We start from the raw sequence: 25994 nt of genomic DNA on the forward strand, positions 1-25994 counted from the left end.
CAACACAGAACAGAAAGACACTTAAGACTCTTAAACATTTAATAATGAATTAATTGACATTGGAAAACTGAAAAGCAAAGTTTTTTTTACTTACACTTAGACTCCACATTCAACATTTGACAAATAGGATCAAATAAAAAGATTAATTTGACTCCAGACTTCTAAAAACATATAGAAATGACAACACTGTTGAAGCAAACAACGTGCACTTTACATTCCAAATTCCACCTAAAACTTGGGAATCACTTACAAATGACCGTCTCGTTCTTTCCGCCAACTCCGTTAAACGTAACCTTACGCCTTTCAAAATAGCCATTAGTGCGAAAAAGTGCAATGATAAAGGGCACATTCACTAAATCACTCACTTCAGACCGTCAATGATTAATAACTGAAGTGTGGTCATGATAATTGTACTTTCCTGTTTGTTTAATAGAACCTTGTGAGACAAACACAGCAAAAAATAACCAGAGACAACACACATAGCACCAAGTCAACATCAAGAGGGAACTTTTTCCACTGCGGCAAATGTTAGAGAGGGCAACGACGATGACGACAACGACGGCGACAGGAACGGACGTCCAATCTGGAAGCCGGTGAGTGAACTTCAGTTTTAGTGAATTAACACACGCGTTGGGTTTTGGGGGCCATGTTGCCACTTAGGAGGCCGCGCTCAAAAGATGGTGCTCCAGCGTTTGGGTGGAGGGCGGGTCTTGCTTTCTCCCTGCCAATCAGATGCCACAAAATTTCTAACAAGTACTTCTTTTGAGATAGTAATCTAGAGACCCTGTAAAGTCAGTTAAAAGCTTTAAAATGTTTTCTCTTTCGCCCCAAAAATGAAATTATATCAATATACTTCCTACTTTGCACCCTTCCTCCCATTTCTACTGTAGTTTTATTTCTAAATAGTCATTAATAGATAACTAAAAATGAAAATATAATTTTAGAAGGCTTTATCTTTGCTTTTCAGGGACTTTACAGTAAAAAAAAACATGGCATGATCATTAGCTATGATAATCGATCACATTTAGTGGGATTCATCCAAATGGAGAGAGAAAAATGACTTTAAAACATTAGATTGATGAATGTAGAGATTTAAAAAAAAGTTAATAGTGAAAAATAACCAGTGATTTGTGCTACTCACTGATTTTGGATGAAAGCGTCACTGGCGCAAACACAGATTAGACAAGGGTGAGCTTTTTCACTCTCAAAAATAACTTTTTTGGGGAGACAGCATTTGAGTTTTGCTCACCAGGTTGAAAAGTCTGGACAGCGTGCTCCGTTCCTTGCGTCGTCTCACTGGCGACTTTGTGCTCTCCGGGCGTGGCGAAGAAACCTACCAAAAAATAAAATAAAATATAACGAAGAATTGGGTTAGAGGACTCTTAAATCGAAAATCTTGAGTGTATGTCGTCGTCCCAGGGAAGAAACCTAAAAAATAAATCTTAAAAGTTGGTGGAAAAGATCTAAAATAGGAAAGCACCCAAAAACTCCCAAAAAAAGATTGATTGTTAGCAACATTGTATGTCCAAAAGCATGCATTTAAAAACCACGTATCCACGCATGCAATAAATTAATCTAAAAATAATGTCTTTGCATCGTCGACATACCAAGCCAAAGAATTCCCGCCACTGCACATGAAAAAGAAACAAGTCACGTGAGCTAAAAAGTATCTTTGCGTCAATTTAGTGGCTCTGAAAATGTAGATCTTGAAAAATATAGTAGTTAAAAGGGGGCATGACTAGGGATATTTCACTAACCTTTGATTTAGGGCGAGGTGAGGAAACCTGCAAAAGAGTCAGTCAAGTCAATAAATTGGTTCAAAAATGAACAAAATCAGATCAACAGATCGTTAGCTTAATAAATCAAACATACAATGTTGCGGAAGAATTGGACCACTGCATTTTCTTTGGTCCGGCGGCGCGCGGACTGCTGGGGTGACGTGGCCAGGTGACCCCGAAAGGACCCCTTTAGAAAAAGATAATAATACTAGTAGTCATTTTTTTTGTATAGTTTAGATTACAAGTGGTTACTTTACTCGTCTAAGCCTGCTCATATTTTTTTGTAACTACAAAATATTCCCTAAAATCACTCAAATACTATCTATACCTCATTTTTTTCAATGTACTCTTAGATCAAGTGATATAAGCCCTAAAGTGTCTTAAGTCATTAAGCAAAATGCTCCCTAAAAGTGAACTAAATACTCATTGATTGACTAAAATACTCTAAAAATGCCATTGATTTACTCAATACTACTAAATAATCAAATACTACCCAAAAGCTTTAGTTTCTTTTTTGGTAGTTTTTCTGTTCCCCACCTTACTCCTCTTCTTCTTCTCCCCTCCAAAGATCTTGGTGATAGAATCCATGAGTCCCGCGTTCTTGGAAGCGCCCGCCGTGGCCATTTGCGTTTGTCTTCTTGCTCGACTCGTCAGTCTGTGCCGAGGTATGGCCCCGACCCTGTCCAGTTGCGCCCAGCCACGGGGTTGCGATTCGTTAATGGGAGGGGGGGGTCAAGTTCCATCCTTGGCATCCGTCCAAGCATTCTTTGGTCGTGGCAGTCGCCCCGCGCTCCGTTGCGCCTATTGTTTAACTGACCCTGCCCTTATCGCTCACTGGATGCCATTGACGCTAATAGACGTCTGGCCAAAAAAGACCCAGGAAATGGGCCGTGGCCAGTTATACATACGATAATATTTTACGGTTGCGATAGTCATATTTAAAAACAGACAACTTTTGATCAGGTTAAAAATGTGAATGACTTGACTGACATTTTTAGGTAATTCTTCTGTTTTCTATTCAACTGGCGTAAAATTATAAATTCATGTTGATCAATAAAAGTTAGCAAATACTCAAAATAAAATACCTGGGCTTTTGTGATTTAAAAAATATTAATAGGACATTGTCATTTAAAAAAATAACATCAACACCCTAAAATGAGTTAGCAATCAATCAGTTTGGCTGAGGAGAAAGCAAACGTGACAATGGGGTGGACCAGTCCCGTTTGTCCTATCGTACCATACACACGAGGGTTTGTGTCCGAAAGCGAGAATGTAGAAAGTGGGCCGACGCCATGCCAAGTCGGAGGAGGAAGGCACAATGAAAGAGAGAGATATCTGCGAACGCTGGCGGGAGGGAATGCGGCGTTCCGGCCAGACGCCCACTAAATCGGCTAGCTAGCTGCAAGAAAGAGATCACTTCTTTGCTCCTACGCTTCGAGAGAAAAGAATGTGCCTGAAAGCTTTCATTAAATTTAAATGTTTGGGAATCTAAAAATAATGTCGAATAGTTTTTTTTTAATTAAAATGTATAACTAATTTCAAAATTCAACTACAGAAGTCAGATATTGTCCCCCAATTTCATCATTTAAAAAATATATAACACAGTATAAAGTTTAGAATAGAATAAATGTGAAATCAATTTATTGGAATTGTGCAGGTTAAACAATATTAGCTAGCATGACGTTACACATTGATAGAATCGCTGACTTTTTGAGCAACGATCTGATGAAGGCCTTTAAAAGACACTTTCTCTCTTTATTTGGAGACAAATGAAAGCGGCCATTGTGATACCACAAGCCATTGTTTCAGTGGCCGGAGGAAGCGCCTTTTGTTTCTTGACCTCATGGTGTCATGCCATGTTCTCATCTGTACCAACTCAACGAAAACACACCGGGTCAAAAGGGGTGAAACATAGGTTTCGTGGGATTAAAATACAATTAACTTGGATTTTATGCGCTACATTTAGGCTATTAAAAGGTATAGGAATCATCAAAAGGTAGCTGATAAGTTTGTAATTTAAAATATACTTCTCAAACATTGATTATTAGTAATATAAACTGGATAATTACATCACTTTGAATGGCCTATCCTAAATTTGCACTTTAACAATGCACTTTAAATTCCCTTCTTCCCAATTGTTTATTATTAATAACTAATTTAACCTTGTCAAAAACATTGTTCGACTTTTAAAATGGACAAAAAAATAGAAGCCAAATGAAATAAAATGTCTTTATTCCTCAGTCGTATCACCACTTCGTCTCCAAAGAAACCTAGCAGGACTCTCGATGCTAACACACCCGACGCTAGCATACAAAATGCTAACCTAGCAACAAATGCATATAAAACATTTTCCTCAACAATTCCCCGCCAATTTTCTTCTCTCGAACACGTGACACTGACGATCACCGCTTATTATCGCGCACATTAAGAATGTATTAATTTCTCTTTTGATTATAAAAAAAACTACACAATGTTACATTTTAAAGTCAGAGTACAACTGATTATTAGTGTTCTACACATTCGGCTCACTAGCCCCAAAAAGAAAGAAAAAAATAGTCGTATAATATCACTATAACTTAACACTACATGTAATATACGTTTGTTAAAATGAAAAAAGACAAAATTAAGATGGCTTGTGAGAAGGCAAGCTGGGTCAGTACCATAACAGAAAATGAGCAATACAAAAAAAAATGAAATAAAAAAAGTAGAATACAAAAAGGTAGAACCGAAGAAAAAGGATAATACAGGCAAGCGTTATCGACTTTAAGCTCTCAACCAATCGGCTGTCTCCATTTATTTTGGATGCAACTTACAACCCCCCCACCCAAAAAAAAAAATACCCCAAACTTTTTCAACATGCTCAAAACATTCCCTCCCGTGGAAACCATCTTTGTTTTCTGATGTCAGGCACTTTCTGAGAAATCTAACCCCGCCCCCTTTCCCCTTTTGTTCCTTCTTTTACCATCGCAACTTAACACAGCCAATCAAAATGCCGCTTTGGACAATACGGGTTACAGGCCAATCACAACGCAGGCTCTATCAGAACAAAACTGCAAAGGAAAAAGGGAAAAACAAAGAGCATAAGGATCAATAGTGAAGCACTTCCATCCATTAATTATTGGCTATTAGGGCTGCCATAAGCTGTTTTGATAGTCAATTTATTTGATTTAAAAAGAATATTAAATCCTCCTACCTAAAATCTTTAAAAAAATAAAGTACAGTAATATTTGCCATGTTGTTTTTGTTCAAATACTTTGTATATCTTTTCTTATTTTTCCATCTATTTCAGGTCCATGGTTTCTGATCCTGACAAACGAGTGAAAAAAGGAAACAGGAAATCCTCAACTCAAGTGTGAAGAGGTGGGTGATCAATAACATCATATAAAAATTGTTTAGTTTGCTTCCCAGTGGGGAAAAAATTATTAAGAGGATTTGCCTATCAAAACAGTCCTAGCGGCCCTATTAGCTGTCAAACAAAAAGTGGGGGCTCTCACCGATCCTACAGGTCAGTGTCAAACCAGGCCAGCTGGTTGCTGTCCATCAGGTCCTGGCTGTGACCCAGATCCGGAAGCGGGTCCGTGTGATGGCCCAGGTCGGGCAGCGCGTCCGCGTGGTAGTCACCCCCTTCCATCATGGGGTCCAGTAGGGTGTCCTGCCCGTAACCCGCGGCAGGGTAAGCCCTGTACGTTCCATCTGAGAAGGCAATGCAATTCAGTTCAGTTACTTTTTTTAAATAGTCAAATTTCCAAATTGACCAGAGGAGTCTTACCGTCCTGCCTGTAAGCCAGCGGGTCCGCCTGAGCGCCAATATCCAGTCCCAGATCTCCGGTCTGAATTTAAAATAATGTTAAAAGCCAGAATATTCAAAAAAGTGAGTTAAATCTAAATTCCCAACTCACCTCATTCCAGGCCAGGGGTTCGGTTCTGAACAAAGAGCTAGTCAGCTCCACCGACAGGCGTTTCTTGTAGTCTTGCGGCTTGTCTTCGGACATGCGGAACAGTACGGCGGCGGCGTAGGTGGCTATGTGGGGTGGGACCACAAAAAAAAAGTTGACTTAGGGACATATCAAAATGCATTTTAAGCGAGTCAACGTGTAAGCTTACCCACGCCCTCGTTGCGAGAGTGCAAGAGCTCGGTGAGCGGCGCGGTGGCGCCCTCCGCTTCGATGGCTTCGGCGGCCTCCTTGTCTTGGGCTAGCTCGCACAACACGCCGGCGGCTACGCGCTGAATGTTTTCCACGGGAGAGTACAGCAACTAGACGGCACCCAAACCTTGTTAGTGGTCAGGAGAAGGAAGAAAAAAACATTTCCTAGTTGAACTGAATTCACCTGGACAAAAAGCGGAATAGTGTTAAGTCCTCGAATGACAATTCTGTTGTGGATGTCCCGTGCCAGGATGTGCAGCGCTCCTGTGCAACCTTCCACTATTTCCTCCATGCGCACGCCTTCCTGTATTGCAAAAATCAATTTTATAATCATTAAATTAGATGAAGTGTGTGTGGGTGCTTCCCCTAGTGGTTGACAATTTAACACTTTGTTTTGAAACAGGTATGACCCACCACAAACTGCTGCTGGTTGCCTCCCATGCTAGTACGCCTCTGGGTATCCTGATGAGCCCTGACCAGCAACTGGACCAGACGCGGGATGGCCCCCTGCTCGCGGAGGGCGCTGTGGTTGGCCGGGCACAGGGCCAGGTTACGGATCAGGCCCACCGTGGCCTTGATCAGCGGCCAGTGGGACGGCGGGTGCAGCAGTTTGACCACCACGGGCAAACCGTAATGGAGGCGCACGGCGTTCTGAGCCATCTCGGCGTCCTGGTGGCGGGAGGTCAGATGGCGCAGGGCGCAGACGGCGGGCTCGGTGATGTCCTCTCTGTCGCCCGCCCTCAGGACTGTCCTCACCAGGGCCTCGATACCTCCCACCTAAGAACAGGTCAGGTCGTAACTAAATTCCATCTGGGACAATTACGCTGATAGAATGTTAACTGCGGCGGGGTCGGCCGGCATTAATGGCGTACCTGGCAAACCATGAGTTTGTTGCTGTAGTTGTTGCAGGTCAGGTTGGAGAGAATGCCGGCAGCACACGTCACCACGTTGATGTCGTCGCTACCCAGCAGCTGGACCAACGTCCCCAGCAGGCCTTCCATTCCCTCCTAAGAGAGTTCCCATCAGTTCCATACGTTCTCCTACACGGGTTAACTCAAAGGGTGTCACCTGTTTGGTGGCGGCGTCCGAGAGGTTCCTCAAAGTCCAGAGGCAGTTCTGAACCAAACGTTGGCTGGGGTCAGTCAGGTGCAGTCCCAAGGCTTGCATGCCCCCTACGTGCATACCAAGCAGAACAGCAGAGGCATTTAAACGGCGCCAGAGGAGATGGAGCGCACCCAAGGTTTGAACCTACCGGCTTCGACAATGGCGGGTTTGTTACTGGAACAGACCGACAGGACCTTGAGCACTCTGCTGGTGGTCCATAACAGTTTTTCGTAGGTGAAGGTCCTCATGATGTTGACGAGGGCCTGCGGACCACCGCTGGCCAGAATGATCAACTGGCGACGAGACAAGTTGGCAAAGGTGAGGTGAGGAAATGTGGCTTTAAAAAAATGTAAAAAAAAATTAGGAGGCAAATACACCACCTTGCTTTCCTGATTTCCATAGGCAAGAATCTGCAGACAGTCAGTTGTGATGGCCAGGAATTTGACGTTGGTGTTGGCCAAAAGCGCCACCATCTTCTGCAGCCCTCCGGCCAGGCGGACGGCCATCTTGGCTCCTTCCTGATGGAGCAGGAGGTTGTGGAGCGTGGTGATGGCGTAGAACAACACACTGTCCACCGGTGAGCTACAACACAAGTCACAAATGTGTCAATTTGAACAAAATTCAAAATTTCAGGTAGTACTGTACATAATAATAATTGCTGGTCTATTTTTGTGCTTACCCCAGCATTTTAACCAGAGCGGGGATCCCCCCAGACTTGAAGATGGCGAGGAGCCCCTCCCGGTGGTGGGAGAGGTTGTGCAAGGTCCCGGCCGAGCAGCGAGCCGTTTCCACGTCACCCGTATTTTGCATGGCTCGGACCACCGCCGAAACCATCTGCGGCGAACGCATCAGCGCGTGCCGAGAGGCTTCCTTCTTGGACAACTGGTGGACCATCACCGCCGCCTTGTTCACCACCACCTGAGGAAAAAAAGGGTAAGTGAAGCTTTTTGGGCTCCATCAGGTCTCCCCTTTTCGCTTTACCTGGTCCTCGTCATTGAGCAGTTTGGTCAGCTCGGGAATAGCCCGGGTGGCTAGCTCGGCGTCATCTTGGTAGTTTATGAGGTTGACCACGGCGTGCTTGAGCATCTGAGAAGGTTCGGCCAGGCGCTGAACCGCCGTAGGATGAGCCGCGTCCAATTGGGTGGGCGGAATTTGGAGGCCCTCCTCCAAGGTTTCGGGGAACATGGCCGCACGGACACGCTGGGCGCGGGTCATGGCGTAGCCTTCCACGTCTGTGGTCAGGACATGGTGTCAATTCCAAGGGATCAACTGGGTGGCGTGTTGTTTGACATTTGAGCTAACTCAAGGTTTACCTGCAGTCTCAGGAGTGAAAGGCGGGTTGAACTCCCAGTCGTACAGAGTGGGATCGTCCTCTTCCACGTCGGGGTTCCCCTTCCCGCTCAAAGACGGAGCCGTGGTGGTGACTCCGGACTGGATGCCCGAGTCCAGGTAAGACTGCTGCTGCCATTGGCTCACTGCAACCTTACTGTCTCCCATTGCCATGTCCAACTCCATCAAATCAGCTAAAGAACAAAAGAAGAGCCACAGTCACTCAACCTGTTTTGTATTTGCAGGCTGGAACCGAATGAACGCTGACCTTCAAAAAGCAAGGTAGGCTACATACCAACACATTACTAGAAATTGACGTTACACCCTTAGCAATCATTCGTCTTTTTTTTTCTTTGCGCTTTTACTCCCCCGAGCACAACCACGTCTAAAAAAAACTAGTTTGAAATTCTATCCCCAATAACCGCCCATTGGAAGTTAAAATGTCAAGTTTGTACATTCGGTTTGTTTGTGGATAGCCTTCCACAAAAATAAACATTCATATGTCATGCAAGGTTATTCCAGAATGGTGGGTTTTTCAAAACTTACACTGGGTAGCCATTGTTATCGCCTGCCCTCGGCCTGCACAGCAGTTAGGTCTGTGTGAGAGAAAAAGGGGGGAAAAATGAAAAGTCACCAAAAAGGAAAACACTAGTCTTTATAGATACAAAATCCCATCATTTGATCAATATTGGAGTCAGATCTTCAGCATTGATAACAAGCAAGCACACAGCGGCCCCCTGTGGCCATATCTAGCTGTGGAAACATATTTTTTCAAATCACCACACTTTCTTTTGCCAATTGTCTACCTTTAATCTATTGGATTGATTGACACAAAATGACAAACACTACCCAAGAAGGAACGAAAAAGAAGCAAAACTCGTTTCTGATGAAAAATGGGCGTCTCATCTTTCCCCCTTTTTGATGTTTTGTGTTCCTATAGCCATAGAACAATATACTGTGACACTTGAATACAAAAAATTTTGTAATGTGAATACAAAAAAATTTTGTAATGTGAGCTATCGTGACTACAATCGTATCGTCTCATCCCTAAGGTACACCCTTTACCTTGGTCAAACACAGTTTTTAAAAGAGAAATGTCGATTTTAGACTAACTTGGGAACTTTGTCCTTAAACACCTAGTCGTTAATAGTTAGTTCTTCTGTATGCACTTTGCACCACTTTACCTGCGACACGCACGCACGCGCGCGCGCGCGCACACATTCATACACCCACCCACCCACACGCGCGCGCACACACACACACACCCACCCACACTTCAAACGTCTGTTTTTCTGGCTCAAGTAGATCAGAAGGAGGGAGGGCGAGTCTCCACCTCTAAAGCGGTGGGTATTTCCAGGGAACTAGCACAATTCACCATTGAGGGCTAAAGCACTTCAAAGACATATTTGTCGTCGCCCCTTCCCCCTTCACCTCCCCCTTCACCTTCCCCATCCCCGTAGGCACGGCCAAGTTCCGAGCGACCCCCGTCTTAGATCTTACGAGAATCTACCTCCTCCTCTCAACTAACAAATGACCCAAACAAACCCATGACAACTTTAGTCAAACACACACACGGGGAGGTTAAATGTCTTGACATTATGTCTGCCGTTTTAGTAGCATTAGGGTAATCCTCGTTAGCTCCTAGCTAGATGAACAGGTTTACTTCGAATGCGCTGAACGTAAACAAATAGAACGTTTCAGAGCCATGGTGGAAGACAGTGGGTCTGATTGAAATGATTCGAGAAAGAGGTTGCACTGAAATGAGCCGATCTTAGAGAAAGACGATTTTTATAGAAGATTTGTTGCTAGTTTTTAGCTTAGCTAGAGCCAGAAAAGTAGATCCGTGCGCCACCATACTAAACCTGCCGCGCTGCTTGCCAACCCCAAAATCTGAAAACCTTTACCGGAGATCCCCTCCCGAAATCTAAGATGATTTTCCTCCCGCAATTGACAAGTGACGCGATGACAAACATGCTAAATGGCAATGGTGTCAAATGAGATATCCTTACGGAATCCAGTGGCACCTCCGTCGTTCCTGTTAAGGTGTCAAAAAAAAATCTTCAGCTTGGGCGAAAATTTGGAGAGCTGCTAGAACGAACCACACCCGCTCTTCCTCCGCCGGAGATATTGCTTCCGCTTGCACGCTCGCGCAACAAGATGGCGAGAGAGGAAAATTCAAGTATTCTACCGCAATTTGGAAAAATAGGGCCACCCTCAAAGTTATCGCTCTGAAATCATCTCTCAATACGAATATGTTTATTCCTATTACAAAAATAAAATAGTGTAAAGGTGTCGTGACACACCAAATAAATCCTAGACGTGCTTGCTGAGGCAGTTGAATAGGTCGGTGTACACTCATTAGTATGGAATGTGACTCATTAGTGACATAATTATGGGAGCCATGTCATTTACAGTGCAGTCTATGAACTTGGGACTTGAACTAGCATCAAATTATTGCTGGAAAGTTACCACTGTTTGTCATTTGGAACTTTGTAATATTCTGAAGAAAGTGTTCCAGCTGAATGTCAGACATTCAAGAGAGCTATAATCTAATTATTTTTACTGCACTATGTATCAACAGCAGTAAATTATGTAATGTTATAAAGTATGTTCATCCCAATTGCCAATTTCAAAATATAAGCCTGAACTGTACTGGACGACCTATTTCTAAAATCAATGAGGCATAACGACCACTAGAGGTGCCCTTACCAGCAAACCAAGCAGTGTATGATAAATCATCACATAACACAAACCTACATAAATAGAACAGATTGACAAAACTGCAGCTGGAAACTTATTTCAAAAAGCCACTTCCACGCAAACTGGGAAGCGCCATATCATTTTTCCCAACATTCATTTGTACCATCAAGACTCATTGAATGAATCCAAATAAATACCTTTTTATTTGACTGTTTAACAGATCCGATTATACAAACGCCAAGACAGAAGTCTGAAATGCAAGATGACGGCACTACATTCTAGATGTGACCCGACCGACCGCGCTTGGACGCCAAAAGCTCGCTCGCCTATGAAGTCACAGGTGCGTCATTCAGTATTTACAAGTAAAGCTCAACCTTTTACAGTTCCTGTTGGAAGTTTGGTTGAATGTCAAACAAAAATGTGTCATGCTAAAGTCTATGTTGTGTTTGAGGTCTATTTCGAATAATGTAGTGTTGGGCATAGTCGTGTTTTTTTATTTATTTTTTTGCTTTTTGGTTTTAAATAGAGAACTTCATCATACATGTCAGTTACTCTCACATCCTTCATTGTTTACACACATTTACACGCACACACATGTATGTTTGTCCCTTAAAAAAAAAAAAACGCTATCCCAGGCCTTTTTTTGTGTTCCCAATCGCTTCCATTATTTTGCCCCTAACTCATTCACTGCCATTGATTACTCCGTTATAGACAATGTTCTTTAAGAAGTATGTAAAGTTACACTTTAGCTACCATTGATGTCCAATAGCAGCTAAAGTGCTAATTCATAACATAGCATCAAATCAGTTTGAATAGGAGGAATGTCGTTTATGTTCCTTCAATAATAGTGTTATAAGTGGTAATAAGTTAAAGTACAAATTGTTCATTTTTCAAGCACGTCTATCTCAGTCAATGGCAGCCAATGAGTTTGAAACCACTGGCCATAAGTTTATTATCTAAGTGCAATTTCTACCATTAACAGAACCACCATAATTCATGGATGGTTGACCACCTTCTCTATCGTTTTTGAATATTTAAAAAATAATAACAAATCCTTCCAGTCTACCCCCCACCACCACCACCACCACCACCACCACGTTGGTCCCTCATATCCAAAGTAGCCATTCTTGCATTTACAGTGACACGTCCTGATTTTTTGAAAGAAAATAAGGTATGAAGAAAGAAATCAGTCTTTTTGTGGAGGGTAGGAATACAATGGGTGTCCATCTTTCCTTTTCCCGTTCTTCCATTTTTTTTCTCCCCTTGTCTGTGCGGAGGGAGGGAGGGCAAAAGAAGCAAAAGTGTGATTGACAGGGGGAGAAGTAGAGCGCGGTGACTTTTCATGTGTTGTGGCCGTCGGAGGCGGGGGTCTCGTTGGCGTTGGGCAAGTCCAAATCCGACTCTCGGTTGGAGATGCGGTCCAGCTCGGCCTGGACGTCGCTCAGGCCGAGTTTGGAGCCTGCCCAGAGGAGGAAAATCGGTCGTTAAGTTTGCCAAAAAGAAGGACTCGCTTATAGGACGCATGCAAACATTACATTAGCAAAACTGCATTTACGCCTTTAAAATTAGGGCTGGATAAAATCCAACAAGATGGGGAAAATGTCCACCCTTGGACCAAGTGGAGGAAAATTTGTTTACTGGAAACCAGTGTTTCTGTTGTCCAGCCGTAATTGAAATCATGTGAAATACTTTTGTCTAAATCTAACCAAATGCAATGCAACATGCCTGGGAAAAACTAGATGCTAATGCTAGCTAATCTATTTTTAAATCGTGTTATTAAAGCTCTATGCAAATATTTTTTAATTAAAATGGGCGCAGCTCCAGTTGAATTTTCATGCTTGCGACGTTCACAAAAAGAAAAAAAACTGAATTGGAAGGAAACAAATGCATATGGGCAACAATCTTTGGAAAATGTCTTGTTCTAATAACACACCTTATCGGGGCCAACATCCTCGGACTGGGGCAAACATACATGTGTTGTGAGTGATGTTAACAGTGAAATTAGACGTGAAAATAATGTGGAATGCGGTTTTAAAAAGAAAATGAGGGAACAATATGATTGATTGGCAAAAAAATGAAGCATTGGAATGAAAACAGGAGAAGCTTACCCGATTTGCGGACCGTTCCGGGAGTGTTGTTGCCGCTTGCCGCCGGTCCTGTTCCCGCGGTTCCAGGTTTTTTGATCAGTAGACTGTTAAAAAAGTTGGCCAAAACGCCCTCGCTGGTTTGACCTGTGTCAAAATTGAGATGAAGTAGTGTCAAGAAAAAATAGTGGCGTAGTTTTTCATACTAAAAATAAGACATTACCCGATTGTGGCATGGCGTTAGCTACGTTAGCTGCCGCGGAACGGTTGCTCGTTCGTGGTGAACCGGTCGGCGCTCTGGATGCAGTGTCCTGCAAAAATAATTTAGCTTAAAGGATTTTTCGAGAAATAGTAGAGAAAGTAAAAGTAGTCTTACCACCGGTCGCCCAACGCTAACAGCAGGTTGTTTAGCAAGCAAAGACTAAAGAAAACAAAACAAAATATTATTATTTCGCTAATTAACTCCTATTTCTAGGCAATCAGCTAACATCTTACCTGCAATTTTACCAGAAAAACTTGATCATCTTCAGCCTGGATCTCCTTTTCGTGTACAATCTGAAAGAACATCAAATCGTTGTAGAAATCAGTGTAGAAACTTAGATTATTTTTTCACTCAAAAAGTCCATACCTTTCTAACGGGCGGTTTGACAATGACATCCTCAAAGCCGTCGTCTATCTTTATAGTCTGAAAGTTTTCATGCAGTATTGCTATCTTCTTTTCATTGTCCCAACCTGAAGGACTGACACAGGACAGAGACTAGTCATACCTCATTTATGAATTTATGTATGTTTTATTTGAGTGTAAAAACTTACACAAAGACCGCATCTCTTTCCACTACTTGCGCCGGGCAATGAAAGGGAAAGCCGTAAAGTCTGTGAACCAGATATTTATACAGCACGTCCAGGTTCTTCATTTCCTTGACCGACGTGTAAATAAGCGACGCGCCATCTGACACGCCTGCGTCAAGGTTGCTTTTGTCAATAGCGCAATGTCAAAAACCACAGCGAGCGTTTTTTAGGATACACTGGAGGCAAAAACGGCGAACGTGGGACTGAATAAAGTCCAGGTGTTCGTCTCTGTAGTCGTGCTCCTTCTCCAAAGTGCTGATGGCGTCGCACTGTAGGGCCCATTTATCGCCGTCAAAACAGAAAACAACACAAATTAGATCTTACGTACCTTTGTGCAGACCACTACCATCGGAATCCCCAAATTATGCGTCAATGTGTTGTCCCCTAAAGGCAACAGCACACTCTCTTCTTCCTCATTTCTCCTTTGCGGGGTCCCGTCGTCCCCGCTACCGGGTTCCGCGTATTCCTGGAACTGTTTGACCACTAGACGCAAAAACGTTGCCATGGTTACAACATATACAATTTTCTAGGTGGACGAGGGTGACTCACGTCGGTGTTCGAGCTCTCGCAGCGTTTCCGGAGGCACCCGCAGTTTGTCGATGTGCTCCCGGGCCACGGCCGCCCACTTCTGGAGCGAGTCCAGGGCGTTCCACGGTCGGGACATGTCCACCGTTATTAGTAGTAACGTGTCGCTGATGGCGTCCAACGGGATGGCGATTCCTTGTAGACCTTTGTGGTAAAGGTCGCCGTCTAAAACCCAGGCGTTACACCTGGTGTGGTCTGAAACAAGACTGACATTTGAGGGGAGGGAAATCTAAAAGCAGATTTTTATGTTAAAGTCTTTAAAGGTACCGTCGATGTCATCGTCATGGACGCTGATGTAGAGGTATTCTAGGCCTCGGCCTTTCATGTACTCTTCCACGCCTTGTAGTTTGGCAACCAACGTGGTCTTTCCTGAACCAACTTCGCCTAAAAATACAAAGAGTTTTTATATAGGTAGTTAATAGCTCATGTTTTTCAATTCATTATATTTTTATATAAATTTAAATGGAAAAAAGTGATTGCATAAATAGCTCTGGACATCATGTATCAAATATTTATTTGTATTATTTTTAAATCATATTTTTTCTCTTTCAAATATGAAGTTGTGCTTTTTGACTCTAACATTGTATTTTGGTCTTTTGAAGGATGCACCACATCCCCCCCGCTGTGTTCTCTATCTCCACTAAAGCCGAGCGAGGGACTCCAATCCGTGCCCTGCTGTTTTGATGGTAAGTAAAGCAGACATTTCTATGAACCTATCTTCCACACTGTCAATCAATAACCTCGTTGTTTATCCACGTTAAATGATTGACCCAGCACGAGCATCACTAGCTGATGCTGAGCATCCTCTCCTCAGCATCATTGCAATTTAATGCCCCCACTATGACTTGCACTACACTCATCCGTCCGGCGACATTTGCCCCCAAAAAGGTAAAACAAAAACAGCTGTAAAATAAAACCTTATTTCCCCTGCACATAGGACAATTTCATATTTCATCACTCTTATATTCCAATACCCACCCATAACAAGCACATTTTTCCCAGATGGTAGTTTTGATCTTGAATGGGTCGATACTTCGCTCAAGATAGTCGACCTATAAGACATAAAAAAGGGATGAATAGTATGGGATGATTCCTCAATGAACATCAGGTTAGCTTGCTCATGTCTGTCTGGTCCTGATGCTAACATGTTAGCAGGCGGCTAGCTGTCAAATCAAGCTCCTCGCCGGATCATTACGTCTTAAAGACGCCTGTTGCGGGTAGCCCAGAGTAAAAAAGAGGTCGGCACGCACCATAAATTCTGGCCGTCATCCTCCTCCTGGTTTTCCAGTGTGGTTTTGGATCCGGTTAAGGTGGAGGATAATAATGCACTCCTCCCAGTGGCCGCCATCTTCGCAGGGTTGTCAAGCAAGCAGAGTGCCCGGATGAAGCTATTAGCTGCACTCAGCGGGGCCGGGCGTGGTCCAACCGAACCGATCCGAACCGCACCGCAAAATGATGGGCGGGGGTCTTCCTCCCAAATATACCCTCAAGCACCCCCTAGTCGAGTCGCTTAAACCTGACCTGAAGCACGCTAGCTCGGTTGCCAACACAAACACTGCAAAATACACGCTGTTTTGTGGGTGCTTTATCTCTCATATGGGCTCGTTTCCATCTGGCCGTATTATTATAAGATTAAAATTCAAATCGTTTGAGGATAAAAGCACTTTACACGTCATGGACTTGTTCCATGATGTTTAGGCAGTAACGTTTATTAGTACAAATAGAATAAGACAATGGTGGTGATGGTGAGGTTGGTGCCCTCCGGTGGACAAAAGTAGTACATCCATCTTACCTGCATATGTACATAATAGCAGTCAGTGGTGGTGGTATTTAAACCGTTCTGGGATAGTGCCTACAGTGGACAGATATATTCACAATTAGGACCTTTAATTCTTTACAAAGCAAGTGACTTCCTTTGGAATTTCAATCCTTTGACACACTAATTCTGATTTGTTTTAAAAAATCTAGTCAAATATCACCAAATAGGACAGTGGTTTCAAACTTGCAACCCACAGTAGAATGCTTTTAATAAATTAAGAAGAATAAATAAGTCATGTGCATACTTTGCAATTTTCCTATTTGACAAACTATACACATATTTTATTGAAAAAAAACATTTATTTTTTATATGGGTGAATCCATAGTCATGATGATGAATGAATAATAAATCAAATCTAATTTAAGTTGCAAATGACCCCATTTGAGAAATGATGCCTCTAATTTACGATTTGAAATTCATCCGCAGAAAAGTCATCTGGCTCTTTTCTGGTCTCAGGTGCGCGGTCACCGCTTATCATCAGATGGCCCAAGCGCATCGGAGCCAATCAAAGCTGAGAATGGCCGACACTCCCACCGGCGCAGCCGCTAGATGCCGCTGACAGACCGTGCCCGGCTCGGGAGCCGGGGTCCTCGGATGCTGCGCGCCCCCCCGGAGGAGTCGGCGGATTACAAACTCCAGTTAAGTGGCGCACCGCCCCCCCTTCCCATCCCATTTTTTGCTGGGCGCGCGTCCTGGCCAGCCAGCCAGCCAGCCAGCCAGCCAGCGCTCACCCGCCGGGAATCCCAATGCGGCGCTGAGACTGGCTCGTCAACGCAGCGCTTTGGTCTTTCTGCCGCGTCGTGGCTCGACCGTCAAGACAAAAAGCGGGAGACGGGAGAGAAAGACGCCGGCGATGGATCCGGAGACGGAGAGATAGGCGCCCGGGATCGTCACGTCAAAGCCGGGGGGAACTTCTTTGCCTGGGATAACGGGGTGAGTTTTGCGTCCCAAGAGGATGTCATTCTGCTTTTCCAATTGCCTTATTTCGTAAGATTGCATTGGAGGGAAAAGTCTTTGGGCTCTCATCTTCTTTCCACTTTTCTCACTTGGGTCACGACGACAGTATTTTCCTGGATAGAATTCCACCACACTCATTCGGGTCACAAAGTATGTCTTGTGGTAGTTAGAGAAAGAGAGATGGATCACTATATGGAACATTGATTGACAGCAATAGACGTCTGGGCAGGCCATCCCACTTAAAAGATTATACAAAAAAAATCATTCGTTTGTGACTATATATATTGATTTTTTTTTTTTTACCAAAAGTGATCCTTCAGTTCATCCATTCATTTAATATCAAATTGCTTATTTTTATTGGCCATTACAAAACACCTGCTGGCAACAATAAGACTACCATTGGATGGCCGCAAATGGCTCCTGTGCTACAGGTTTAACACCAGTGTCTTATACAAATGTCCTTTAAAAAAATCATACTTTGTGCATGATAGGGTTAACATGACAGAAAAATGGATGGGACGTCCATTAAAGTCGATGGCAGCCAAAAAGTTTGCAGATGCGTTAAGGTGGCTTTTACGTGACGGCCTGTCGCCGATCAGCCGCACTTGACTAAAAATAATGGCCGGCAACTCCGGGAACAGGCGAAAATGATGAATTATGGAGGGAGGAAGGGGCAAGGGAGATCCAGGTCAGAGTCAGACCCACTTCCTAGGAGCTCGCCTTCCCCAAGGAAGATACATGCGACCACAGGCAGGCATTAATATTCACTTTGTAGCATGGAGCACATCTGCAGACCTGCGCTTATCCTCAGGGGTGAGACAAAACGGCCTCGGGCCAGCTGCGCTTTACACATAATGCACCCGCAAAATGGATCTCACATCTTTACAGACTCGGAATAAGAGCTCCACGTTGACGTCAAATGAAAGTGTCTGGTTGAAATGCTAAACTTTGCGTCTGCCTGTCGTCTTTCAAAGGCCGTGATTGCGCATCCGCCATGAGCAATATCTACGAGTCGGCCGAAGCCACGCTGGGCTTCATCAGCTCGCCGTGCCTAACCAAAGTGGAGCTGAGAGTGGCCTGTCGGGGAATCTCCGACCGAGACGCCCTCTCTAAGCCCGACCCTTGCGTGGTCCTCAAGATGCAATCGCACGGACAGTGGTTTGAGGTATGCACAGTCAGTCCTTCATCATAAAGTATTATTTGTAATTTGCAATTAAAATTAATTGTGTTTACGAAGGTGGACCGCACGGAGGTGATCCGAAGCAGCAGCGGACCGGTTTTCTCCAAAATCTTCCTGGTGGATTATTACTTTGAAGAAGTCCAAAGGCTGCGTTTTGAACTTCACGACATCAGCTCGGGCAACAATGGCCTCCGCGATGCCGACTTTCTCGGAGCCATGGAGTGCACTTTGGGACAGGTTGCTTTTTTTCTAACATTCTTTCATTTTAGTCGTACTATACTTTCATTTAATATTTATTTTAAGATTTTTAGCATGACTACCATCACCGGTACTCTATTTTTGTAGTCATTAGGGGAGTCGTTATGTCCGATATTAACTGGCAATCCCCAGCCAAATTTTCCTTTTGGAGGATCTTAAACAAAATGTAAAGATAATAGTAATGTGTAAACATTGTTGGTAGAATCTGGAAGCGGACAAGAGTATATATATCACACAACATGTCCAATTATTCCAGTGCCAGGGAGCCAAAGCGCGGGCGGCAGTGCGCTGAATCCCAATGGGATGTTTTCGCCTCACGTCAGCCGCTGTCACTAACATTATGGGATGGAAGTCCTTCAGCCCAGACTTGCGGCACCGTCCCGACCCAGTAGTAAAACTCATTTTGCCCTCGTATATTATGCCAAGACGCCGACTGACATGACGTTTTCAGCACCAACGATCGTGCAATTTGAACGAGGACGCTTTATTCTATCATTAAAACCACGGTGGTGCGATCAATACTTAATGCCTTTTATTTATGAGTTTTGCTCGTTAAACAAGGGCAATTAGAGAGAAAAAAAAAACATAGGATTGGCGCTCAATAAAAAGAGCCACGACCTCAACTGATCCCAAAGAAATGTCAGCAAATCATATTGGGCTTTTCTTACCCAAAAAATATGTACAAGCAAAGATGACAAATTGGACTGGAAGACACGAAAAGAGGATTTGATTTTATTCTAAAGTAATTGCTAGAGGTTTACTGAAATTGGATCGTAGAAAGCCAACGGCCTTTTCAATCAAAAGTCTTGTGGAGAGCCGCCTTTTCCGTACTTGCTCTTGTATAGCAAAAAAAAACCCTCCCGAGGCTACTTTGTATACAAAGTAAGCAGATAATGACCTTCTCCTGTATGACTTTTAGATTGTTTCACAAAGGAAGCTCACTAAAGCGCTTCTAAAGCAAGGAAACACCGCCGGGAAGTCCTCCATCATGGTAAGAACGCCGCTTCCAATGGGATTGCGTTTGGCGAGACTCTTTGTAACCAGCAAGTTTTTGCTTCTCACGTTTTTTAAGGTGACGGCGGAGGAGCTGACGGGTAACGACGACTACGTCGAACTCTCCTTCAGTGCTCGCAAGTTGGACGACAAGGTTGGAATGAAAAAATCTTTAACTATCAGGTGGAAAATGGAAAAAATGTGTTTTATGAAGGTCTTTCCACTGACAAATAATGATTTTTTATCAAAAACCTTGCAAATAAAGTCCTCATTTCATCAAGACATAACCAATAGCTTGATAATATAGCTTTCCTCCCACCATCTACATGAATTTCAATGCAGGACGGAAAGTAGGCACCAAGAGACATCCGGTTAATAACCCTGACTATCTCCCACCTAGAGATAACTATATTAATTTTTAAGTTCCCCCTGCGTACACGTTGGCTGGCTGGCACCGTCACAAATGACTAATCCAAACAGGTTGTGCCTTTGGGGGAACTTGGACAATTTGGACTGGGACACTGGGAGAAAAACAAGCATGTGAATCTGAATAATGAGTATTTCCCCTTCGTCTGAAGGACTTTTTCAGCAAATCTGATCCCTTCTTGGAGATCTTTCGACTCAACGACGACGGGAGCGAGTCTCTGGTGCACCGGACGGAGGTAAATAACGCATTTTCTTACACGGACTCCATTGGATTTGGTCAAACTTGTCCTTTTTTGCGCTTTTTCAGACGGTGATGAACAACTTGAGCCCCGTTTGGAAGTCCTTTAAAGTTTCCTTGAATACGCTCTGCAGTGGCCATCAGGAACGGGAGCTAAAGGTCAGCCAGGGTTATTTATTCGTCTGATTTGGGCTGGCTAATTTTTGGCCTTTAGGTATAAATCTTTGCAAACGAGCGCAAGAGAGGTTCCTCGTGAATAAACATGAGTTCGCTCATTAAATATTCAGAGGTATGTTAACTCGGCGCGGTAGAAAAAGAGCCGCCTTTTTCTACCTGTTTGCTAAAAAGGGCTCTTTAAAAAAGAGCACTGAAGCGCAAATCAAGGCGGAGCACTCCAAAGCACAATTTTTGATTAGCCAGGGTTGACGTTTGTCATCGAGCTTTGTTGATTGGGAGTTGTTAGGGTAACCTCACTTTTAAAGGTCACTCTGCACTCTCCAAGTGCTGAGCCTAACAAGTCCAGGAACGCCGCCTAGCAACCACCAGGGCGCTGCTTTGACATCCCTCATCATTTAGAATTTGGATCAAAACAAATGAATTGAAAAATACTGTTTAAAAATTGGAATAGACAGATTTTAATTCAAATTAAAAATGGTAAAAATTGAAGAAAACTAAGATTTGATCAAAAATTCCCCTTTGAAAAACTGCATAAACATATTTTTTATATTAATACACCATAGCAATAAACTGGGATTGGCTCCAGCACCCCATGGAAGATATGCAGTTCAGAAAATGAATTATTTTTTAGTCACTAAAGTTAATTAAAAACATTACATTAGCAAAATAAATACAAAATTAAATGAATAGTATCTGATAGCTGCTGACTCCTACACAGTCAAAACTGCCTTTTTTTTCAGTTTTTATGGTCGTCCCTTGTGTGGCTTTTCTGTCGACAACTTTGTCCCATATTTAAGAAGAGTGTGTTTGCGGGTTGCTGACTTCCCCGTTTTACCCGCGCGGGATTGCCAGCGTTTATCTTGGCCGGCCTGGCGGGCGCTGTTCCACCGGGAGACACAGCCACGCACAAAACACCATGTCTCCTGAGCCACATACCTCCCAGCATCCTCCGATTAATATTTCACCAGCGCACACCCCCCTCCCCCCAAACCACCCAAACCCCCCGCTAAGACCCGGTTATCAATCATTCAACATGGCATTTCCCGTGTGTGCGCACGCGGGTGTGTGCGCTATTTCACCCTTTTGTGTGTCTTTCAGTGCACCGTCTGGGATTGGGACTCCAATGGCAAGCACGATTTTATCGGCGAGTTTCAGACCACCTTTAAGGAGATGAGGGCGGAGCCTGAGGGAAAGCAGGTGAGATGGGATGGTATTCAGGTTTTTGACAGCAATACCCAACATTTTTTTGTGCTGTGCAATTGGCTGTCATAGTATACGGCCATTATACTTACATAATGACAATAAAGGCATTAATTCAATATTTCTCGCATTAGTGGGAGTGCATCAACCCCAAATACCAGATGAAAAAGAAAAACTACCGAAACTCCGGCCTGATCTTCCTCAACCACTGTAAGGTAAAGCACCCCCGCGTCCCGACGACATTTCTTCCTCCAAATCGGCGCCATCTCGATTCCACTTTTCCCGTGACAGATCATCAAAATGTATTCATTCCTGGATTACATCATGGGCGGCTGTCAAATCCAGTTCACGGTAAGTTCCGTCCATTTCGCCGTCATCCGCCATTACGGGTCCGCGACGTCCGTACGTGCGTGGGTCCCAGGTGGCGATAGACTTTACGGCGTCCAATGGGGACCCTCGAAACAGCTGCTCCCTCCATTACATCCACCCGTACCAACCCAACGAGTATCTGAAAGCTTTGGTGGCCGTGGGGGAGATCTGCCAAGACTACGACAGGTACAAACGGCCAAACCTGCATTTGGACACGCACATTGGCCCTCATTAATTGTGCCCCTTTCATCTTATCTTCTCTTTCTTGTCTCCGGAATGAATGGCGGGGTCTCTGCAGCGATAAAATGTTCCCCGCTTTTGGTTTTGGAGCTTTAATACCGCCAGACTTCAAGGTAAAAGATGCGCCATTGACGGAGATGAAAGGCAAATTCTCCACAAATACGCCAGTGGGCAAAGTCTTGTTTTCTTGTTTTTCATCTGAAGGTGTCGCATGATTTCGCCGTCAACTTTGATGAAGACAATCCGGAATGCGCCGGTGAGTCGCGACGATGGGAGACATTTTTCTTGTGGCGTGCGGCGCGTTCGGGAGGAAGATAACACTCATCTCTACGTGTGAAATGGGCTTCCGTCGCTTGTAGCCGTGAACTATCTTTGGAAGCTGCTGCAGGAGAACGTGATTGTTTTAAGGAACGAGGCCTACTTGTATTTATTTTGTATCTAGGAATTCAAGGCGTGGTCGAGGCCTACCAGAATTGCCTTCCCAAGATTCAACTGTACGGGCCAACCAATATCGCCCCTATCATCCAGAAAGTTGCCTCGTCCGCCTCTGAGGAGATGCACACCAAAGAGGCCATGGTGGGTGAGAAAGGGAAAAATAAATATCAATATTTAGTCTAAAGTAGATAATGAGTGGAAAAAAATTGTTTGGATTCATATAACTCAAAATAGTGTCTGGCACAAAACACACCAAACTCCATAACAACTCCCAAATGGTTAACTGTCTTTTTTTCTGCGCCTCCATTTAGGAATATTTCATCCTCCTCATCCTCACCGACGGGGTCATCACCGACATGGCAGACACACGGGAGGCCATCGTGCACGCCTCCCACCTCCCCATGTCGGTCATCATCGTGGGCGTGGGCAACGCCGACTTCACCGACATGCAGATCTTGGACGGCGACGACGGCATCCTGCGCTCCCCCAAGGGCGAGCCCGTCCTCCGAGACATCGTTCAGTTCGTCCCCTTCAAGGATTTCAAGCACGTGAGTGAAGGGCACATTTGCCACGTGGGCGGAATGGTCGCATCTGGGATCTGTCGCCGACCATTTGCTGGCACGCGCCCTGGCGTTGACGCCGTCGGGCTTTGACAGCGCCTGTTTGGCCGGATTAGTGACGCCCAGTTTGCTCGGTGGCAGGTCGGGAAATCGGGCGCTCGGCGTATTTTATGGGTCATAAGTCGCACTTTTTTTTCCACTTTGGATTGGCTTGAAATTTATGGACCATGAATTGGCATTCCATTTGTTTTGTGACTTAAAGAGCGAGCTAGCATAACTTGGGCTAATGATAGATTTGAGCAATGTTTGTCAAGGAGTTAGCGGCTAACTGTTAGCCCAAGTGAACTCGTGACTGGCGCCCGATGGAAGCGGAATTCTAATATTTTTAAACGATGTAGTATAGCACATTTAAAGCACCATCTGTCGAGAAATTAGCCAAAGCCAATTAGCATAAACAAATCCAGGTGGAAACATAACCGATTTTAGGAAATGGTTTTTACAGAGTACAGAGGTTCATTGGAACTTGAATATGTATTACTCAAATGGCATTATGATAATGAGGAGAAATATGTAAACTAAGAAAGAAGTGCATTTTTTAGAGTTGGTAAAATATGGCACTAAATACAATGGGAGGTCAATAGAAATGGCCGAGTTATGGGGCCAAACATATCGATTAAAGAACGGAGGCGTGGAGCTAAGGCGTAATCGCTGTTTTGCCGGGTCAACGTCGAGTGAAACTAATGACAAAAGGGAGCGAGGGAGTGTGTAACAGAGGTGGAGAGGTGATTTTCTGCTCTGTCGTTTCTTTTCAGAGGGGATTAAGAGGTGCCGGCGAGATAGACAGACACTGGCACAGTTGAATCAAGACGCTAGCAAGGGAAGGGAGTGGGGGGGCTAGGGCTGAAATTAGAAGGCCAGGGGGTGGAGCCCATGTCCAGGGAGGGCTTTGTCTCGGGGAACTAGGAGGATCGACGCCAGAGCAAAAAAAAGTGGTCGGCGTGCTTATAGAGAGTTTAGAAATTATAATATTCACTAGATGTCCAAATGCTTTTGACTGGGAGGGTCGGATAAAGCAACATTCCAGAGAACAGCTGGTATGCAAATTCAATGCACCTAATTGATTTGATTTAATCCCGCATCAGTCTTTCTTCCTTAGTGATCACATCAATTATTTAAAGGCTTATTTGTCCCCAATGCACTTGCAAAGTCATACTGTAGGGATCCATCATACTAATGTGGGTGTAATAACGAAGAAAAGAATTTAAACCTCCCTCACTGTATAAATGGTAAAAATCCCATTCCAAGGATTGGACGTGGGTCGCCGTCAGTGGCATTGAAAGGCGGGTCCTCTCATCCATGGCCAGGCAAAGCCCGGCGGGCCGCACGTCCAACTTTTTCCCCTCTCTCCCCTCGTCCAAGCTTGTCTGATCACGTCAGTCCGGCGGCGTCGGAGCCATGACAGCGTGACCACTCCACGGCGAATTCCAGACTGTTTGGTCACGCGTGGCTAACGTTGCGCACGTCTTGACGTATTCTCTATTTCCCGTCTCCCCATTGGCAGGCGTCCCCGGCCGCCTTGGCGAAAAGCGTCCTAGCGGAAGTCCCCAACCAAGTGGTGGATTACTACAATGCTAAAGGCATCAAACCCAAGTGCATGTCGGACTACGAGACCAGCAGGACCTTCAGTCCCTGATTCCAGGCCCGCAAATGTACAATTGGGAGACGGGTTAGCCGCCCGGAAATAGTTTGTGCAAGTCAACCCAGTTTGGACCCCGTCGTTGCATGATATTTCTAGAACCAGCATGCAAACCTTAGTTTAGCTAATCCAAAGAAATGACATCATACCTTATTCAAATAACTAGCAAGGGCGTAGATGACCAAAAGTCAACAATGTACTCTGAGAAATAGCATTGTATTTCTACTAGCTTAACGAATTAACGCTTGGTATAAATGCATGGGTAGGCCGGAGCGCGGGGTTGGTTGTTACAAGGGTTGATTGCGACATAAAATAAAAAAATGAATGGCAAAAATGATGACAAGCAACCCCGTTCTCCCCACATAGCAAATCTTGCTGGTTATCACATAAAGTATTTGTCATTTCAGTGACATTACGGGCTGTTTTTTACGATTACGTCATTTTGGAGGGTTAAACAACCCTATTGTAATAATTTCTTAATAATATTATTCCTAAATTGTAAAGAGTTTTGCAGGGATAGATAGATGAGGTGCGTGTCGTAGATGCAAATATGTCAGCTGTTTTTCCTTGTAAAATGCATGCGGATTCAAATAAAAGCGTTGTTTACCATTTTCCGATTTGGACAAGTTAATTGACGGTCAGAGATGTCCGATCTAGTTTGGCGAAGAGTTAAAAAAAGCGAAGGACAACAGGACAAACTAGGCCGTTTTGTTTTGTTTTGTGGTGATTGTGGCAAGTCTCTCAGCGCGTTGAGGATGCTGAGTGTACGTAATGACTATTTGCATAATGTGCAAGGCTGCAATGAGCCACTGAGGATAGAAAGTCATCCCTCATTGTCAGTCGCCATCCAGGCACAGCTGCATACCCGTTTG

At 44.2% G+C, this 25994-nt stretch overlaps 4 protein-coding genes across 7 annotated transcripts; 1 reads left to right on the forward strand and 3 right to left on the reverse strand.

Moving 5' to 3' along the window:
- Positions 1-23: 23 nt before the first annotated feature.
- On the reverse strand, positions 24-2475 carry LOC144214507 (myelin basic protein-like). Its single transcript, XM_077742930.1, has 6 exons — positions 2316-2475; positions 1873-1965; positions 1758-1784; positions 1250-1333; positions 1142-1162; positions 24-721 (listed from the first exon to the last, which is right to left on the reverse strand). Exons 1-5 carry the CDS (start codon positions 2400-2402, stop codon positions 1160-1162), a joined length of 294 nt encoding a protein of 97 aa, XP_077599056.1. The 5' UTR covers positions 2403-2475; the 3' UTR covers positions 24-721; positions 1142-1159.
- A 1518-nt stretch (positions 2476-3993) lies between these two features.
- On the reverse strand, positions 3994-10643 carry LOC144215057 (catenin beta-1-like). Its single transcript, XM_077743830.1, has 16 exons — positions 10366-10643; positions 8903-8952; positions 8341-8550; positions 8009-8259; positions 7707-7945; positions 7408-7609; positions 7176-7320; positions 6992-7095; positions 6796-6930; positions 6338-6700; positions 6108-6227; positions 5883-6033; positions 5678-5799; positions 5548-5608; positions 5273-5471; positions 3994-4828 (listed from the first exon to the last, which is right to left on the reverse strand). The coding sequence occupies exons 2-15, from the start codon at positions 8913-8915 to the stop codon at positions 5278-5280; spliced, it is 2310 nt and encodes a 769-aa protein (XP_077599956.1). The 5' UTR covers positions 8916-8952; positions 10366-10643; the 3' UTR covers positions 3994-4828; positions 5273-5277.
- Positions 10644-11266: 623 nt separating this feature from the next.
- Positions 11267-25733, forward strand: cpne4b (copine IVb). 3 transcript variants are annotated; one of them, XM_077743834.1, is made up of 18 exons: positions 11277-11396; positions 15177-15260; positions 16850-17326; positions 18325-18515; positions 18588-18767; positions 19708-19779; positions 19861-19935; positions 20360-20443; positions 20515-20604; positions 21721-21819; positions 21957-22037; positions 22114-22173; positions 22244-22377; positions 22490-22544; positions 22636-22687; positions 22874-23007; positions 23178-23414; positions 24988-25733. In XM_077743834.1, the coding sequence occupies exons 4-18, from the start codon at positions 18345-18347 to the stop codon at positions 25117-25119; spliced, it is 1656 nt and encodes a 551-aa protein (XP_077599960.1). In that variant the 5' UTR covers positions 11277-11396; positions 15177-15260; positions 16850-17326; positions 18325-18344; the 3' UTR covers positions 25120-25733. The 3 variants fall into 3 exon arrangements, with proteins under 3 accessions (XP_077599958.1, XP_077599960.1, XP_077599959.1); XM_077743832.1 differs by having other exon boundaries at positions 11267-11396; positions 19708-19935; XM_077743833.1 differs by lacking the exon at positions 11277-11396 and adding an exon at positions 14859-14985 and having other exon boundaries at positions 19708-19935.
- Positions 12140-16210, reverse strand: dync1li1 (dynein, cytoplasmic 1, light intermediate chain 1). 2 transcript variants are annotated; one of them, XR_013330340.1, is made up of 14 exons: positions 15825-16210; positions 15553-15626; positions 14842-14958; positions 14539-14769; positions 14318-14472; positions 14165-14258; positions 13954-14089; positions 13769-13880; positions 13636-13695; positions 13517-13561; positions 13364-13451; positions 13165-13287; positions 12289-12515; positions 12140-12247 (listed from the first exon to the last, which is right to left on the reverse strand). XR_013330340.1 is itself a non-coding variant. In XM_077743835.1 (13 exons), exons 1-13 carry the CDS (start codon positions 15920-15922, stop codon positions 12397-12399), a joined length of 1452 nt encoding a protein of 483 aa, XP_077599961.1. In that variant the 5' UTR covers positions 15923-16210; the 3' UTR covers positions 12140-12396. The 2 variants fall into 2 exon arrangements, 1 of the variants encoding a protein (XP_077599961.1); XM_077743835.1 differs by having other exon boundaries at positions 12140-12515.
- Positions 25734-25994: the final 261 nt, after the last annotated feature.

Source organism: Stigmatopora nigra, chromosome 21 (genome assembly GCF_051989575.1).
Source record: "Stigmatopora nigra isolate UIUO_SnigA chromosome 21, RoL_Snig_1.1, whole genome shotgun sequence".
NCBI lineage: Eukaryota > Metazoa > Chordata > Actinopteri > Syngnathiformes > Syngnathidae > Stigmatopora > Stigmatopora nigra.